Here is a 16,343-nt window from a genome sequence, read left to right as displayed (position 1 = left end):
CATCTAGTGCCTATCCAACACCCACTGTATAGCAATTGGGGTGGGAACCCGAGCCAATATTTTGTTCTCTTCTGCCTAACCTGGGGCGCTGAGGCAATTGTAGCCCCTACAGTTACCTTGGCTGAGAACAGAAAACTGGGATGCTGGAAATACCACAGCAAGTGTGTCAACATCTAAAAGATAAACGATCCTTTCTCAGAACCTAAAGAACAAACTGCAGATTCTGGAAATCTGAAGAAAAAACAAAAATGTTGGAAACATTCAGTAGGCCAGGCAGTATCTGTGGAGAGAACAGGTCTGTGTAGCCATTGGGGTTCTGACGAAACATTAACTCCTCTGTTCTCTCCACTGATGCTGCCTGACCTGCTGAGTGGAGACCAGCATTGTCTATTTTCCTTTCTCTGAACGTATTCTACCTGAAATGTTAATCTGTCTTTTCTCTTGCACATGCTGACAAACCTGTTGTGCTTTTTCTTTTTATCTCTAATTTTAATTGTGGGTTAGGTATACATTCAGTTAAAACCATTTTATTCTGCATAATATGCTTGAATTAAAAATTTATTAATTAATCACATGTACACTATTGACTGTGCTTGCTAAACGTTAGCATTGTGTTAATTCTGACCTGATTCTGTTCTTTCAGTTACATTGGCTTCCCTGTGCTGACACCGGAGCTATTTGACAGGCCTGTGGGCTTATTAAGGACTCCAGCTAGCAGATTAACTTCAAAAAATAGTTGTCCCAATAGTCCAGCACCAATAGGCAGAAGAACTAAGCAGGTACTGTGCGATTAATGTTTGTATTCTAAACATGCCTGCGTACAGTGTGTGTGAAAATTGGGTGCTATTGGTATGAAGGATTGAGTACTGTCGGTACAATGGAAGTATGTGAATAATTGGGTAGTGCAGGTAGAGTGGAAATGTGTGAATGGGTAAAGTCTGATGTGCGTGCGTTTTATGTCATCTGTGCATAAAGAGAGTGATATTTACAACTTAAAGTAGCAGCATTAAAATTGTGAACACCTTGTAGATATATGTGACTTATATATTTCATTTAACAAAATCTTATTAGTTATATTCTGTTGCATTTCAGGAGATAAAATCAGCTCAAAAAATTGCAAAGAGATATTCATCAATTCCTCAGATGTGGTCAAAATGCCTTGTGCGCCATTGCTACGGTCTCTGGTTCATCTGCCTTCCTGGTTACGTGAAGGTTTGCCATTCGAAGGTCAGAGCTCTTCGCACCGCTTACGATGTACTGAGAAAGATGCAGGTCAAGAAGTTGGACCCACCAGATGAGGTATGCGATACTGGCACATGCACCATGGTGACAAATGGCAATTTCAGTATTACCTTTATAACTCAGTGGGAGGGAAAAAAGTTATATTAAAGAACACATTTAAAAGAGAAGTGTTGCTTGTTTTATTTCTGTTTTTTCCCCCTGCCAATGAAATTTTAGTGTAACTTTAAATTAGTATTTTTTCCCCTATTGATTTAAATGGTTATGGGGCGTCTAACACACTGCCCTGTCCTCCTTTTCTTTTTTTTGTCTCCCTTATCCTGAGTGTTTGGTTTGTGGTTTTGAATGTTACATCAGCTGGTACCTGACACTTTGCTCACACTCTTCGATTCGAAAGGGAGTGTTCTCACTGGCAGACAATGATTCTGCCACTGTCTATCGTTCCCACATATAACTGGCTTTTCACACAAAGAAACAACAGCAAAACTGTCCCACGTTTCCATGGATCTTGAAATCTGCCATCAGATTAAGTGCCTCCTGTTGTAGGTTCTTAAATGCGTGACAGAGGCACACTGGCACATTGAAGCATGCCTTGGGCCCACGTACTTGTTCCAGTAGTGAGAAATATTGCTCTTGCAAGTTTCAAATTTCTTGTCATCTTGTCCTCAATAAAATTCAATGCCTGAGATAAATAGGTTACTGTATCATGTCTATATTTATAAATTACATGCTGAAAATAAAATATGCTAAATACATGAGACCGAGCAGGCTTATATGATCAGCTCTCTCAATTTTGACTCCATGAATCCAATATTAGATTCTCTACAATTCTTTCAAGTAGTTTTGGGATTTGCCATTGAAACCACACTCTGCTGAAGATACCATGCTGTTGTTTCTCTCCATATATGATGTCCGTCAGATGTTCATGTAACTAAACTAAGTTTTAAAAAGCTTCAGGTGATGTAGACTTTGGCCAGACAGTATTGCATGGTGTGCGTTGGTACCTGTGTAACTGGGGAAAAAAATGTAAGTCAATTTCTTCTGCGCATTTCCCTGAAGGATTTCTTACTGACAGAAGCTGTGTTTTCTGCTCTAGGTGTGTTACCGTGTTCTGATGCAGTTATGTGGGCAGTATGGGCAGCCGGTGCTAGCTGTCAGAGTTCTGTTTGAGATGAAGAAAGCTGGGGTTCACCCCAATGCTATTACATACGGTTACTACAATAAGGTATGGGCCTCTATATATTTACTGAGACTTTTTGTGTAGTTATTTTATTATCCTTCCCTCGCTGTTATTTTTCCTTGCCTTGCACTTTCCAAGCCAACAAGCTGCTTTTAGCCTCTGCCAGTGCCTCTACCACTGGGATGCCATCATTCTGAAATGTTCCCTCCCTCTATGTGGGAAAGGGCTTGGCATCTCCTTGGTAGCCTCGTTGAGATCATTGAAACTGTGGTGTGAATGCTACAAACACCTAACTATGATTGCAGTGTAACGGATCCAAAAATAATCTGGCCACCCATATTAAATCAATAATGTACTTTTAAATTTTTTTACTGTTTGTTTTACTAAAAGCAACTCTGCCTTAGTTACGTGGCTATCTGCCTTGTACAAGATTCTTGCGTTAATGATTTATAGCATGGCAGAAAACACAGCTGTGTCTAGGTTTTAGAATTAGACTGACAGCTATGTTGGATCAATTTACAAGTTGAGTCGGTGACTTTTGTGATTGGCTTGTAAATTCTTTAATAGCATTAACATCAAATTTGCAAGTTGCAAAACTCCATGTAGAAGTAAAGCCTATTGAGCAGAGTTTACTGTGTTCAGGATTGAGAATTTCTTGGAGAAATTCTCCAAGTCTTGTTCATAGGAAATCAAGGCCCAGCCCCTTATTTTCAAACAAACTTTAAAAAAAATACAAAACATATAAATTTAAATGGGTAACCCTGCCTGCCAGCAATCATGTGACATTGAGACTGCTTAACAGTATGAGCTGAATACAACCCCAGAAGCTTACAGCACAGAAGGAGGCCATTTGGCCCATCATGTCTATGCCGGCTCTTTGCTAGAGCAGTCCAAAACCGTTCCCACTGCCCCACTCTCTCCCCATACCCCAATAACTGAAGTTAAATTATAAAATTGCAAAAGCACTGCCTTTTCCTCCATCTAATTTTTACTGCTTTTTTCCCTCTTTTTCCTAAAAGCACTGCGTTATGGGGTGTGGTTCGATGGGAGCTGACACCCGTACCTATTTCGTTACGTGTCTTTTCCTCAAGTGTGAGCATAGATAGGTGGTGGGGGCTATTCAACTAAGGGAGACATCCATGCCATCCTTATCCTCACCTGTTCATACATGCACAGTTTCAGCAGGGGTTACCACTTAGAAAAAAGGAATGGGAATCTTGGCTGTGATTTTACCCCATCTTGAGCCCAGGAAAACAGAGCTGAGTTGGAGTACCTTCACCATCCCCACCAATTGAGACTGGCTAATTCAGCACAGATCAAGGCTGAAATCCAGGATTTTCCAAGTTCAGATGACTCTGTACCCCACCATTCCCGGTCTGTACCACTCTGTACCCCACCATTCCCGGTCTGTACCACTCTGTACCCCACCATTCCCGGTCTGTACCACTCTGTACCCCACCATTCCTGGTCTGTACCACTCTGTACCCCACCATTCCCGGTCTGTACCACTCTGTACCCCACCATTCCCGGTCTGTATCACTCTGTACCCCACCATTCCCGGTCTGTATCACTCTGTACCCCACCATTCCCGGTCTGTATCACTCTGTACCCCACCATTCCCGGTCTGTATCACTCTGTACCCCACCATTCCCGGCCTGTATCACTCTGTACCCCACCATTCCCGGCCTGTATCACTCTGTACCCCACCATTCCCGGCCTGTATCCCAACATTCCAGGTCTGTATGAATCTGTATCCAACCAAGAGATGCAATTAATCACTGTTTGAGAGAGTCACTGTACTTGCAACTTCCTTAGCCAAAAATCCTTTGTTTGTTGTTTAAATTCTCTTATCATTCAGTATTACTGTTTGGAGTGAAACTTAATCATGTAAAAGAAACTTCACCACATTGGATAATTTTGCTGTGCAAATGTACAGCTGGGCAGTATTTTATCCAGTTAATGATTTAAAATAAACCCTTTTCAACTTCTACCTACCAATTTGGGCCTGATGAAAATTAATTGAACTCATTAGTGATCCATGGTGCTAATGACTCAAATGGGAACTGAAAGCGATTTGAGCTGTTTCATATTTATTAGATGTGTAGTGCGGCATGGACACTACAGTACAATGATGCATCTCTTCAGAAGACTTGTCTCCTTTTTTAGACAGAGGAGGTGTGTGATTTCTGAATTGCACACAATCGAGTGACAATATGAGCAATAACTCTACTGGGTAAATTCTTCAATCCCCTCATTTCTATACTGCTTCTAACCGCAACATCTTAAGGGGGTTCTGCCATGTGGGTATGTGTATATATGTGTATATATATATGCTTTCCATAAATTACACAAAGCAATACCAGAACAAAGGTGTCAAACTGTGTTGAAGATTTGTTTTTTATTCCTTTACCTGCTCATCATTAATAGTCTCCCACGTCACATCAGCATTTGTCTGTGATACAGTTGCTCATTTTGATGTCTATCTATACTTCAGTCTGTATCATCTTCTCCCCCTGCCACAAACACTGTACCCTTGCCATCGATTCCATCCCCCTTCCTGGCACTGACTCAGGCTGAACCAGACTGTTTGCAACTTTGGCATCCTATTCTATCCTGACCCCATCACAAAGATTGCCTACTTCCACCTCCGTAACATCGCCTTCCTCTACCCCTGCTTTAGTCCTTCTGCTGCTGAAGCCCTTATCCATGTCGTTTTCATTTCAGACCATTCCAATTCTCTGCCAATATCCATTAACTCCAGGTCATCCAAAATCCTACTGTTCGTATCCTTTCTCGCGCCAAGTCCCTTTCACCCAGCACCTCTATCCGTTGACCTGGATGCCAACGCCTCAAATTTAAAATTCTCATGCTTGTGTTTAAACCCCTTTGTGACCTCACCCCTTTCTATCTATGTAATCTCTTCCAGCCCTACAACCCCCCTCCCCGTTCCTTTGAATCTGGTCTTACCCCCCCCCCCCCCCACCCTCCTTTTGCTCCAACATTGACAGCCAAGATGCTGTGCTTGGGATTCTCTTACTAAACTCTTCCACCTTTCCACCTACCTCTCCTCCTTTAAGGCCCTCCTTAAAATCCACCTCTTTGACCAAGCTTTTGATCCCCCTCCTAATATCTCCAATTTTGGCTTAGCATCCATTTTTTGATTAGGCCTTTATGAAGCACTTTGGGATGTTTTTTCTATATAAATGCAAGTTGTGTGTGTAATACAATAAAAATGGTACGTCTCCTGCTCATCTCTTATCATATTTCACTTGTCACACTGCGAATTTCTGTCATAAAAGTTGTCATTTGGGCTGTATGAGGACCCCGCCGCAGTTGAGATCAACACAGGAGCCAAGATGCCTAATCCCTGACTGACTTTACCAATCACAGTTTAAAAAATAAAAAGAACCAGGCTTCTGACCTGCAGCCTGTAGAGCAATTAAACTCTAACCTCACCCAGTATCACTTAACAATTAGACTTTGTGGCCTCAAAAGGAGACAGCTTCACCTTAGCAAAAACCAAATACATTGTGCATTACTCAGTATAGCAATCCTGTCCCTATAAAACACCGCATCTTCTGACTTACCGTGAGCAACATCATAGATGATGTCCTAAAATTAAGCTGCTATGATGCTTGACTCCATAGCCAAGATAGCAAGTCTCATGTGTCCGGTGTTTTGTAGGTTTTATCTTTGGTTTGGCGATGGGCTGACAGTGGGTCTCAATTGATTTTCCGCAGGCTGTTTTGGAAAGTACTTGGCCATCGAGCAACAGAGGCGGATACTTTCTATGGATGAAGATGAGGAATGTCGTGCTCGCAACAGCTCAGTTCCGCAGGGCTTTGAAAAAGCCCATAGCAAACCCACCGCAAACCCCGGTGCTCTCGGGTAGGACTCAAAGTTAGCATTGGGCAAAGATTGTAGAATTCAGAAAGCATTTCCTGATCATCTAATCTATGCAGGAGGCACATTCAATCGTGTAGCTGATCAAGATGGTAAACTTAGTTGAGGGATTGCAATTCTCTATTTGGTATCCTCTAGGAATGCAAATAATTATTCTAAATGCACTTCTCCGTTTGTGACTGGAGTTTATTTTGAGAGATCTAATAAAGGACATAGGAAGACCTGTAGTTCAAATAATGAGTCTAAAATTGTGACAGCGTATTGCCTGAATCGTTGAACCGGTTTACAATTAATTCTAGCAGTACTACCACTTTCAATGTAACAAGATGTAAAACTCCACCTTTCACTTCCTGCCTTCCTACCACAAAAGCTTTATGTTTCATACAGCAATGTACAATTGCATGATAGCGTGGACAGGAGCCCTACTGGTGCCACTGCTGCACTCGATGCAATCAGCTACTTCAGCACAGTCTGTGAATCAAACCTGGCACATTGTGGTTCGTGTGGCTTGTCTGATGAAGGCAGAGTGTAATTGACCCCTGGGAGGAGGCGAGCCCCCTAGGTTGATGCTTTATTATGAGATGGAACAGCCAATTGGCATGTCCACATAGGCAGCAAACGCTATTGGGAAGAGTACAGATATTTCACTGTCTGCAATAGATTAAGTTGTGTAAAGGGATTTTAACAGAGGTATCATCAGGTGGAATGTGCTTCTATTTTAATTTTGATGCAGAATATTCCGTACTCAAAGCTTTTTACAGCTGACCTGTTTTTAAGGTTTTTTTTAAAATTACTATTCCTGTAACTGGAAATATTTTAATACTGAGTTAATATACGTGAGAATCTATTCGTGCAAAACAAAAGTACCGTAGCTTATGTTTATTTCAATCAACACAATTGGTCCTCAGTCCACGTTTAGGAATACTCTTCTGTCATGCAGCTGTCAGAACTACAGCCCACTATCCGTGCTGCTGGCTGCACCTCGCACACTGCCCAGCGATAGAGGAGCATCCCACCTGGTTCAATCTTAATGTTAGGAGAGAAGAGTTTGGAACTGTTCTGGGTTAAGCCCAGGTGATGGTCTTGTACCTCTTAACTGCAGATCGCTCACTGCCGATTTCATGTTGATTCGCATCTGAAACCACATCAGTATTATAATGACATAGTAAGAGGGCGCTAGAAGTGCAAATGCTGTTTTGCAAAATGAATTACAGTTACAGACACTCTGTTCTAGTACAAAACTAAGGTATTGATCGATTTAACTGGAAAATATTCAGAGTACGAATCTTGATGAAGCATGTACAAGATTTGTTCTGCCCAAAAAAATTTTTTTTATTTAAATGGTGATTGCTGATCTAATTGGAGAACAGATGGGAAGAGTGATTGAATTTAGCAGCTTGAGGGAGTTGAACTAATGTCAATTGAGACATTTCAGGGCGTTTCAGCAATTATGTCATTTTAAATATGTTGAACAAGTATTTTAATCTCTAGAGCTCAATAATTCCTACAAGTCATTCATTGTTTTCCCCATTTATGTCATCAGCACTTTTTTTAAATGTTGGTGCAGAGGGAAGGATCTAAAAGGATGTTAAAGTAAATTTTAAAAATTGGAATTTTGACATAAGTTCTTATTGAGGAGACTCCTTTTTAAAATGGATTGATATGGTTCCTTGATGGCTCAAAAAATTTCTCCAATAGGTAAGTGAACTATACTGACCAGGGCGGTACAGGTTTGATTCCCTGTCTGAGTTAGCTGATCTTGGCTGGAGTGCCAGTAAGGGCACTACATTGGGTCTCAGTGATCCCAGCTTAAGGAGGGTGTAAATTGTCACGGTTTCCACTCCGATAGCAATCCCGCAATCCTCGCTGGGAATGCGCATGTATGGATATCTGGTGGGACAGGTCAGGCTCAGCTTTGATTCACACGATCGAATAGCATGCTAACACTCACCGTCAATGCAATCACAGGTGGCTGATTGTACCAGGTACTGAGCCACCTGTGGGATGACGCCTTTAGGAGGGGAGGGAAAAAATTGGCTAGAAATAGCTGGTTCCTAGAGACATGTTCTAATCTGTTCTGTTCTCTAAGCAGATGGCAGTGACCTGGATGCTGTTAGCCACGGCAGCATGGATAGCTCTAATGACACTAACACTGCGGAGCAACCCCAGTTCAGCCCTGAACTAATGAAAGTAGATTCCACTGATGATAGATCTAGTACAGGTACATTTAACGGTGTCACCAAAATCTGTCAACTCAAAATTCTCTATCTTTTGTTTTGTTCATTGCTTTTTGCTGTTTCCTCCCGTTTGTGTGCCTGTGTGTGATTATCTGCTTGTATCCATCTTACGTGGCTTTTGGTTTCCTGCTTATCATGATGACTTCTTCCCTTCCTTATTTTCCTTTACTTTCACCCACCATCATGCCTACCCTTGTATGTATGTTCTCTGCACGCAGCTAGGCTTGGCTCTAGCTCGAGTTATGGATATGGCAGTCAGGAGTCCTTGTACGAAAGAGTTCCATATCTCACTCTCTGGATTTCCTCAGAACTGAAAGATGTCCGTGTGTTTTCAGGTAATTGTCTATTGTCCAGTGTGTTTTCTATGCTTTTTTTTTCTGTTTCTGTTCTGACTGGTTTCCTCATAACTTTTAGTTTTCTTTTTAATTCTTATTGTTGTCATTTGTTCTCTGTGAGCTGTATGTGAAGAAAATTGCAGAATTTTTTTCCATTCTAAGGTGCCGGAGTTTATTCAAAATAGCCCTTGGTAGCAATAGCAATCCGGTAAAAAGCCTGCTACCCCAATGGTGATTCACTTCATGTTGGTGAATTGAACATTTCTGTAAAGTGAGTTTGATCCCAGGTGTCCATGGGGACCTCTTGTCACCAGACACTGGAAGCTTCAAGCTGTCCAGATTGATTTGTCCTCTTGTTTTTCCTCTCCTTCCACCACCCTGTGGGCAGGGGGTGTTATATCCACTTAGTGCTTCCCCTGGATTGCGAATTTATCTAGTGCGAGTCATGGCCATAAACACTCAGTGCAGCAGGTCGGATGTGAATCAGTATTTTATATCAGTAAGAGTGCAATTCAGAGTCCACGTCCTCTTTTAATTTCCTCTGCGTTCTGCATGTGCCATTGCACTCACAGTTTTTAACTGAATAATTTAGGCCGTTTACTGGTATTAAATTAATCCATATTGCTAAACTTACACACTTTATAATCTGATTTACACACAGTCCCCGTCTGTATAATATGTTGCATAAATTTTATTGTTTAAACTCTACCAAATGACAGAAAGTTGAAAGGAAGAAACAGAAAACAATATGAAAGCATTTATGGGTCCATTTCTCTCCCTCCTTTTTCTCAAAGATCATGAATCACTTGCAGGATTATTTGCTTTGGAAACCAAAAGATGATTGTAATTACAGCAAAAGTGAAAAATAGAGTGGAACAAATTTCTGAACAAACGTTCAGAGTGCACGTTTGAATCTTGCTCTGCGTGTATCTAACTCTGCACTAATTTACACTCCGTTGATTCTAGCAGCAACTCCTGAGTAAATATTCAAACTGGTCCAATTTAATTGATGTCCTCTGCATTTAAAAGCTTTCTTTCTCTGTAAAGGCCATGTTTGCCAGTAATGGCTTTCATCTGTGTGTTAAAGCCTGTGGCCAATGTAAGCCTGAAACTTAATTTGTTTAACCTCTGCAATATAGTTTACCTTTTTTGCATGTCTCATTTTCAATGCTTGCTTAGAGATGTGTGTGTATTTTGGGCTTGTGCCATCACACTGTTTCTGAACTGCTTACAGATCATTAAAAGATTAAAATAATTCTTCATTGATATTGAAGTCGTAATGTCCCTTTGTAATATTGTCATTGTAAATTGTTTTCACTTATTAGACCAGCTTTTTTGTAAATAAAAAAAATTCCCCCCACTGAGAGGTAGATTTGTGCCTGTGATTTGTGAGATGATGAGAAGCTGGTCTCTCAGCTGTGAGAAACATCTTAAGCAGAGCCCAGCCATTACTTCACGAAGGACATAGGGGAAAGTGTCACTGCAGTGCTGACATGATGCACCTCCTAGTGGCTGGTTCAAGAAATGACATTGGTTGTGCTTTGGGGCACAAGTCAATTCCTTGACCCCTTGTTCAGTGTGGTGCAATAGAAATTGGGGCGAGGGGGTGAGTATTAGAAATAACTAGCTGTTTTTTATGTTCTGACATGAGATTGTAGTTTGCCATAAGAATTATTTGTTCTTGTGATGGAAAATAGGTGTGTGGGTAAATTGCTCAAGATGAAGCTCATCACAGTCCAGGATAATGCAAAATTTATTAGTTGTTGTAACAGTAACTGCTCCATCCACTGAAGATTGCTGACATTGCTCATTAGGCCTGCCAGGGTTGACTGAGCTGTCTGAGCTCTCCCCTTGTGCCATGACTCAATATTACGATTATATTAGTTAAGTTTTAAAAAGTGATCATCCTTTGTTTTATTTTAAAATTCACAAATGCCCCTGCATCTAGTTCCGACTCATTCCATTAGTCCTGTCTAGTACTTGTGCTGCTGTGCTCGAAGATGATGTGGGTTGAAGTGGGATTGCTGGTTGCTGAGCAGCTGAAAAGTGTAAACGGACTGCCAGGAAAGGAGTCCTGTATCAATATAACATCTTGTTTCAGGTCAGCGCTGAATTTGAGAGGGAAACACGGACTCAACAACCAAGATTTCAACTTCATCCCACATCGTTTTCAAATGCTGGATGTGACTCCAAGCCCCATCGCCTTCCCTGCCACATTCAAACTCTTGTCTGCTTATGGTGGCTGAGTTTTGCTATTTTTCAGCTGCCTGCCCCCTTCTGCCCCGACCACTTCATTCATAGGGAGGGAGGAAAACTGGAATGGGCTGGCCCTGCTCTTCCTTCTAAAATGTGTGTCTCATAACAGCATTCAGCAGCCAGACCTCCCTGTGCTAGCCTCAAAAGGAGAAAAGCTGCAGTCAGCTAAAAGTGACACTTAGAAGAGGTAACATGACAGAGCAGGGGGAGGAAGCATACATTACAAGTCAAAAAAGAACTTGTTCAACATTACAAAAGTATGTATGTGTTTTAAAGAATTTCATATCTGTAAGGGTATTTCCTTATGGCCATAAGGATGTATTATTATTGCTTTTTTTCTAAGGTGGGCAGTCAGATCTTGGATATAACTCCTTATCAAAAGAAGAAGTTAGACGAGGAGAAGTGTCTTCAGCCCTTGGACCTGAGCAGTCTGCTGTGGGTCAACCTATAGACAAGGATGACAAGAAAGAGAGCGACTCCAGTTCATGTACATCCTCCCCTCTTATGGTTTCAGTATATTTTGTAAAGAGAATTGTTATGTGTGACTGGATTAACTGCAACAAGTTGGGTTAAAGGGAGATTTGTTCTTGGATCGTGTATTATGCAGCCAGCCAGGCATTTCTTACTGAAATTCCGCGATGCTCATGCACAAACAGTGTTTGAAATGTCTGGAGTTAATTTTTTCACGAATGAAAACTGCACTGCACTTAGAAAAATGCTGGGAAAAGCTGCGGATGGAACAGTACATGGGTGCTGGTGCAGAGTTGGGGGGGGGGTGGAGGGGTTAATAAATGTCAACCTCCCCCAACATGTTTCAGAAATAACGAAGAAGCTGGTTTCTAAAATGAATTTGGTTTCACTTCTGAGTATCTTGGCATCTAGGGGCTTGGGCGAGGCGGACAGAGACAAATAGAAAATAATAGATCTAGAAATGGTTACAAGTAAGTTTGATCAAAGCATTCAGATTGTTCCTACATACCTGAGAATGATCACAAGATAAGAGTCAAACCGCTGGGTTTATATGACATCATAAATCACGAGATTGTAACTGGAGACCTTTAGAACTGTAACTTAAGCCACAAGGTTAGATTACAGCTTTCAGACTGCTCCAAGTTATTAGTTGATTTTGATAACCTGTTTTGATTTGACAGTAAAAGCTGACCACACATGCTAACTTTTAGCATGCTTCATAGCGTGAATGTCCACATGATTAATGATGCCTTATTTGGTAACAACGTTCACCTGAGGAAGGAGGAAGCCTCCGAAAGCTTGTGAATTTAAAATAAAATTGCTGGACTATAACTTGGTGTTGTAAAATTGTTTACAATTATTTGGTAAAGTTAGTGTGTAACTAAGCTATACAGGCTGCAGGGTCCCCTGGTCTGTGCTACGTTAACTGACTTCAGCCTGGGTGACAGTAGGGACATACAGTTGGCTTTAGCACTGCTGGGTTAGAGAAGGAAAAAAACAGTCCTGATCACTATCCACTGACCCTTGCTGCAAGTGCACATTTATGGTCGTTGGGATGAGGACAGATTGGGCAAATAGCCAACTAAAACTTGCTGTCTGAGCGTGCAGAATGTTTGTGCAAGAGATACAATGGTGTGTGGTGCCAGAGGGCCTCTGGAAGAGTCAACGTCTTCAGGAGAGAAGGAGGAGAAAATTGGTTTAAAAAGATGTAAAGTCATTATTGCAGTTCTATCAATTCAAATCTAAGGAAATTGTTCAGTTGTTAATGATTATCCTATAATTAATGGATCATTGATTTGTTTCTTGCATTGTTTACAGTATCTGAGAGTGAAAGTGCAAAGGGCAGTGGAGATTGTCTGTCCCAGTTGGATTTTCAAGGAACCAGAAGTGATTTAAAATCTGTGACCAGTATTGTAAAGATGAACTGCAGCTTTGAGACTGCTGAACCCAACCAGACCACTGCAGAAAACAATGGTGTGTAATCCCATAACATGCTTCATACCTAGGAGTTGTACTCACAGACTGTCGTTCTCTGCTGCACTTACAAATTTCCAAACTCTTCAACAATTAGATGATCCTGTGCACCTATAGGTGAACAGGGTAAACTGTGTGCTGAAAAGGGGTTACATTTTCAGATTAAAGCAATGCTGTGTGATCATTGTGTATGTAATTGTAAAGGACACCAAGGGAGCAATCTGCACTTCAGTTAATTGTTTTCAGAGATTATTAAAAAACCCTCAGTCTAGATGGTCTGGGTGGTAAAATCGTCCAAAGCCATCTCTTTCACTTTTGGAAACGGGTTACAATTTAGGGCTGGCGGATAGAAAGTCTTTTCTTTCTGCTTCCTCTAAAGGTCACAAGTGAAATGAGATTGCAGCACAAAACTTAAATCATTCACCAGTAATTGGCACTGAGTTGGCAGCCACGCCTTCAAGGGATATGGATGGCTGTTGAGAAGTGGAAAATTCCCACTAACACAGTAGGTTGTGCTCTTCTGGAGTTGGAGGTAAGGAGTGTTAATGGCGCAATGTGGAGGAAGTTTTACTCTGCACCTAGCCTGAGCAATGCTTGGCCTGAGGGTGCTAAAAAGATGTCACAGCCCCTGTTTTGATAAGAAATAGATATTTTTTTTAACATGTTTAGTAAAGTACACTTTTAATTCATCTGTGTGTTGCTCTGCAAGTCTCTCATCCTTTGTGAAAAGAATATGGAGGCTGAAGCATAATGCCATAAGAGTAATGCTTCAGCACTGCGGGTGTGATTACATCAGACAAGCCGTCACCCCTCACTGCAATCGAGAAAACAGCAGAACAACAGACCCTGTATCTCTTTTTTTATTTGTTCATGGGATGTGGGCATCGCTGGCAAGGCCAGCATTTATTGCCCATCCCTAATCGCCCTTGAGAAGGTGGTGGTGAGCCGCCTTTGTATTACTGATGCTGGTGCTGGCATAGTAAGAATGACGTTGCAGAATTATTTTTGAGACTGACCTCAAATGCTCTGATTTGATATTTTATATCGCAAAACCACTGAATGTAACTGCACTTATGAATCAGTTGCTATTCTGCCGAGTTCGGCTGGTTTACACTGCAGGACAGATTTGGAAACTGGCAGCAACATTGGAACAGCTGAAGTGTGTGGGTACAGTTGATGAAGAGTCACAAGTGCATCTTTAACACAGCTGCTCATGCCTGCTCTTGAATTACTACAAAGTGACAATAGAAGCTTTATAATTCAGGCCATAAACCTTCCCCAGTGTCAGGGCAAGGCCTGCACAGAGTAGCAATGTCATAAATCACATGGCACAGATTTTATCATTGTAGGATATCTAAACTAGGGGGTAACTGACTCCCAATTGATGTCCCAAAGTTCTTGAAGGTGTCTGATAAACTATTATAATCCTATTTTTTTTTTAAGTGGATCTGATGTGAACAGTGCGTTTTCCAAATGGCATGAGGTAGAAATGCAAGTTTGTGTTTGTAACTCCCCATGTGCATTTCCTGTGATATCAGGGATATATTGAGCAGTGTCAGGTGCAAAGAGGAAAAAGAAAAAATCTTCCTGCAGCCTGCAACACCACTATGTCACTTGAGGCTCGGGAGCAAGTTGCTTGCCTGTTCCTTCAGCCAGCTGTGATATAAAGAGGGAAAGGAGTTTAAGAAAAAATATTTATCAGAATCTGTTTATTCCAAATTTGAAATAAAATAAAGTACATTTCTGTATTTGTACACAACTTTCAATTGCTTGTAAATATTTAATGTCTGATTACAGAAAATGTGGCAGGACTGCTGTTTACTACATCCTTCGATAATGCTGCTTATCCTGATCCCGGACCAATGCATAGCAACAGTTTACGCAAGAGGCACAAGAGTGCTGTGGAGACTGGCTTGAAGGAACAAATGGTGTGGGGAGGCAGGAACCGCAATCTTAGTGGTGATGCTTTTGCAGGGCTTATGATGCACAGAGGAAGCATAGACACTGACCCCAGGGAAATTGCTGAAAAATTGGGTGCTGATGCCAAAATACTTTCGACAGCTTTACGTATGGCCACAAGACCAAACACACTAGAGATTGGCAAACCCAGGCATATGCGCAAACAGGTCAGCTTAAACCTAGAAAAGGAACTGAGCGACGACGACATACCATATGAATTGGATGAAACATCTACCAACATAGAAGAGGATAAAACAGACTCTACTGCTATCTTCGACTTGGAAGATCTGGACAGTGAACCTGATATTGCAAAGTCTAGTGGGAAATCTAATCAAAACCTGAGTCGAGGGTTTCAGCCCAAGCAATTGCAAAGGAGTCTGAGTGCAGGAGCGGGGATCAAACTAGCTGAAAGAAGGGGGGTTCGAAGAGGGTACGACCCCCTTTCTCTTCTGGTTGCAGAAAGTGATCAAGAGAAAGAGGAGGAAGAAGACTATGGTAAATGTCTCTCTACTCCTTTAGCTCGGCGAAATTTGGCAGAAGAAATAGAGATGTACATGAACTCCATGAGTAGTCCTTTGACTAGCTGCACACCCAGCATGGATTTCTCAAAACCAGAGGATAATAGGATAATACGAGCCAATTTCAAAGTACTACCTGTAGTAAAGGAATCAAGGAGATCTAGCCTTCCCTCAGGTTCATCCAGAGTAGCGGGACTCTCTCGATCTAGGACATTTCAACCGCACACAAAAGGGGATTTCAATGTCAAGCGAAGAGACAGGCTGTGGTCCTCGCCATCATACTCTCCAAGCAGCAACAGGAGAGTTGGAGCTCAAGAGACAAGTGGAGCTTTGACCCTCATGTCTCCACCTCCTTTTAAACTGGACTCATTGCTGCCACCCACCCTCGATGTACTAAAACACAGCATGTTCTCTGCTGGAAAGGGAGTGGCAGAAAAGGCGAGCAAGTGGTACACCAAGTTGGCAACATATGCTGTGCCCATCAAAGATAATGGCAAGGTAGGACTTCTTGCCACTTGAACTTTAAAATGGTGCAGGGCATTTAAAACAATTTGGTGATGGATCCTGAACAGATGTGCACTTAGGATCTTGCACATAAAGTCTGGCACCTACAGTTATAGTCTCAGGCCAAAACATCTCTGGAAGAGTTTGCTGTATGTGGGATCTTTAAAAAAAAATTTCAATCATTAAGATTGTGTAAAAAAAGTATAAACTTACAAGTTGCTGTTATATTTCAGTCTAACAAATAGTATTTTTTACTGTACACAGATAA

The 16,343-nt window shown here is 41.5% G+C and overlaps 1 protein-coding gene across 6 annotated transcripts in view; it reads left to right on the top strand.

Annotated features, from left to right (window-relative positions):
- dennd4a (DENN/MADD domain containing 4A) overlaps positions 1-16,343 on the top strand; it is a 113,988-nt gene that overhangs the window by 79,780 nt on the left and 17,865 nt on the right. For 3 of the 6 annotated variants that reach the window (XM_067971257.1, XM_067971258.1, XM_067971255.1), the window contains exons 15-22: positions 644-779; positions 1,093-1,299; positions 2,336-2,464; positions 6,160-6,307; positions 8,412-8,543; positions 11,494-11,637; positions 12,939-13,094; positions 14,892-16,069. In XM_067971257.1, the coding sequence (XP_067827358.1) occupies positions 644-779; positions 1,093-1,299; positions 2,336-2,464; positions 6,160-6,307; positions 8,412-8,543; positions 11,494-11,637; positions 12,939-13,094; positions 14,892-16,069 (2,230 nt within the window). The remainder of the gene's footprint in view (positions 1-643; positions 780-1,092; positions 1,300-2,335; positions 2,465-6,159; positions 6,308-8,411; positions 8,544-11,493; positions 11,638-12,938; positions 13,095-14,891; positions 16,070-16,343) is intronic. The other 3 variants (XM_067971260.1, XM_067971256.1, XM_067971259.1) reach the window with 2 other exon arrangements.

The sequence above is a fragment of the Heptranchias perlo genome, chromosome 34 (assembly GCF_035084215.1).
Source record: "Heptranchias perlo isolate sHepPer1 chromosome 34, sHepPer1.hap1, whole genome shotgun sequence".
NCBI lineage: Eukaryota > Metazoa > Chordata > Chondrichthyes > Hexanchiformes > Hexanchidae > Heptranchias > Heptranchias perlo.
The sequence above is the reverse complement of the archived record's forward strand: the minus strand, read 5'-3'. Positions and strand labels throughout refer to the sequence as shown.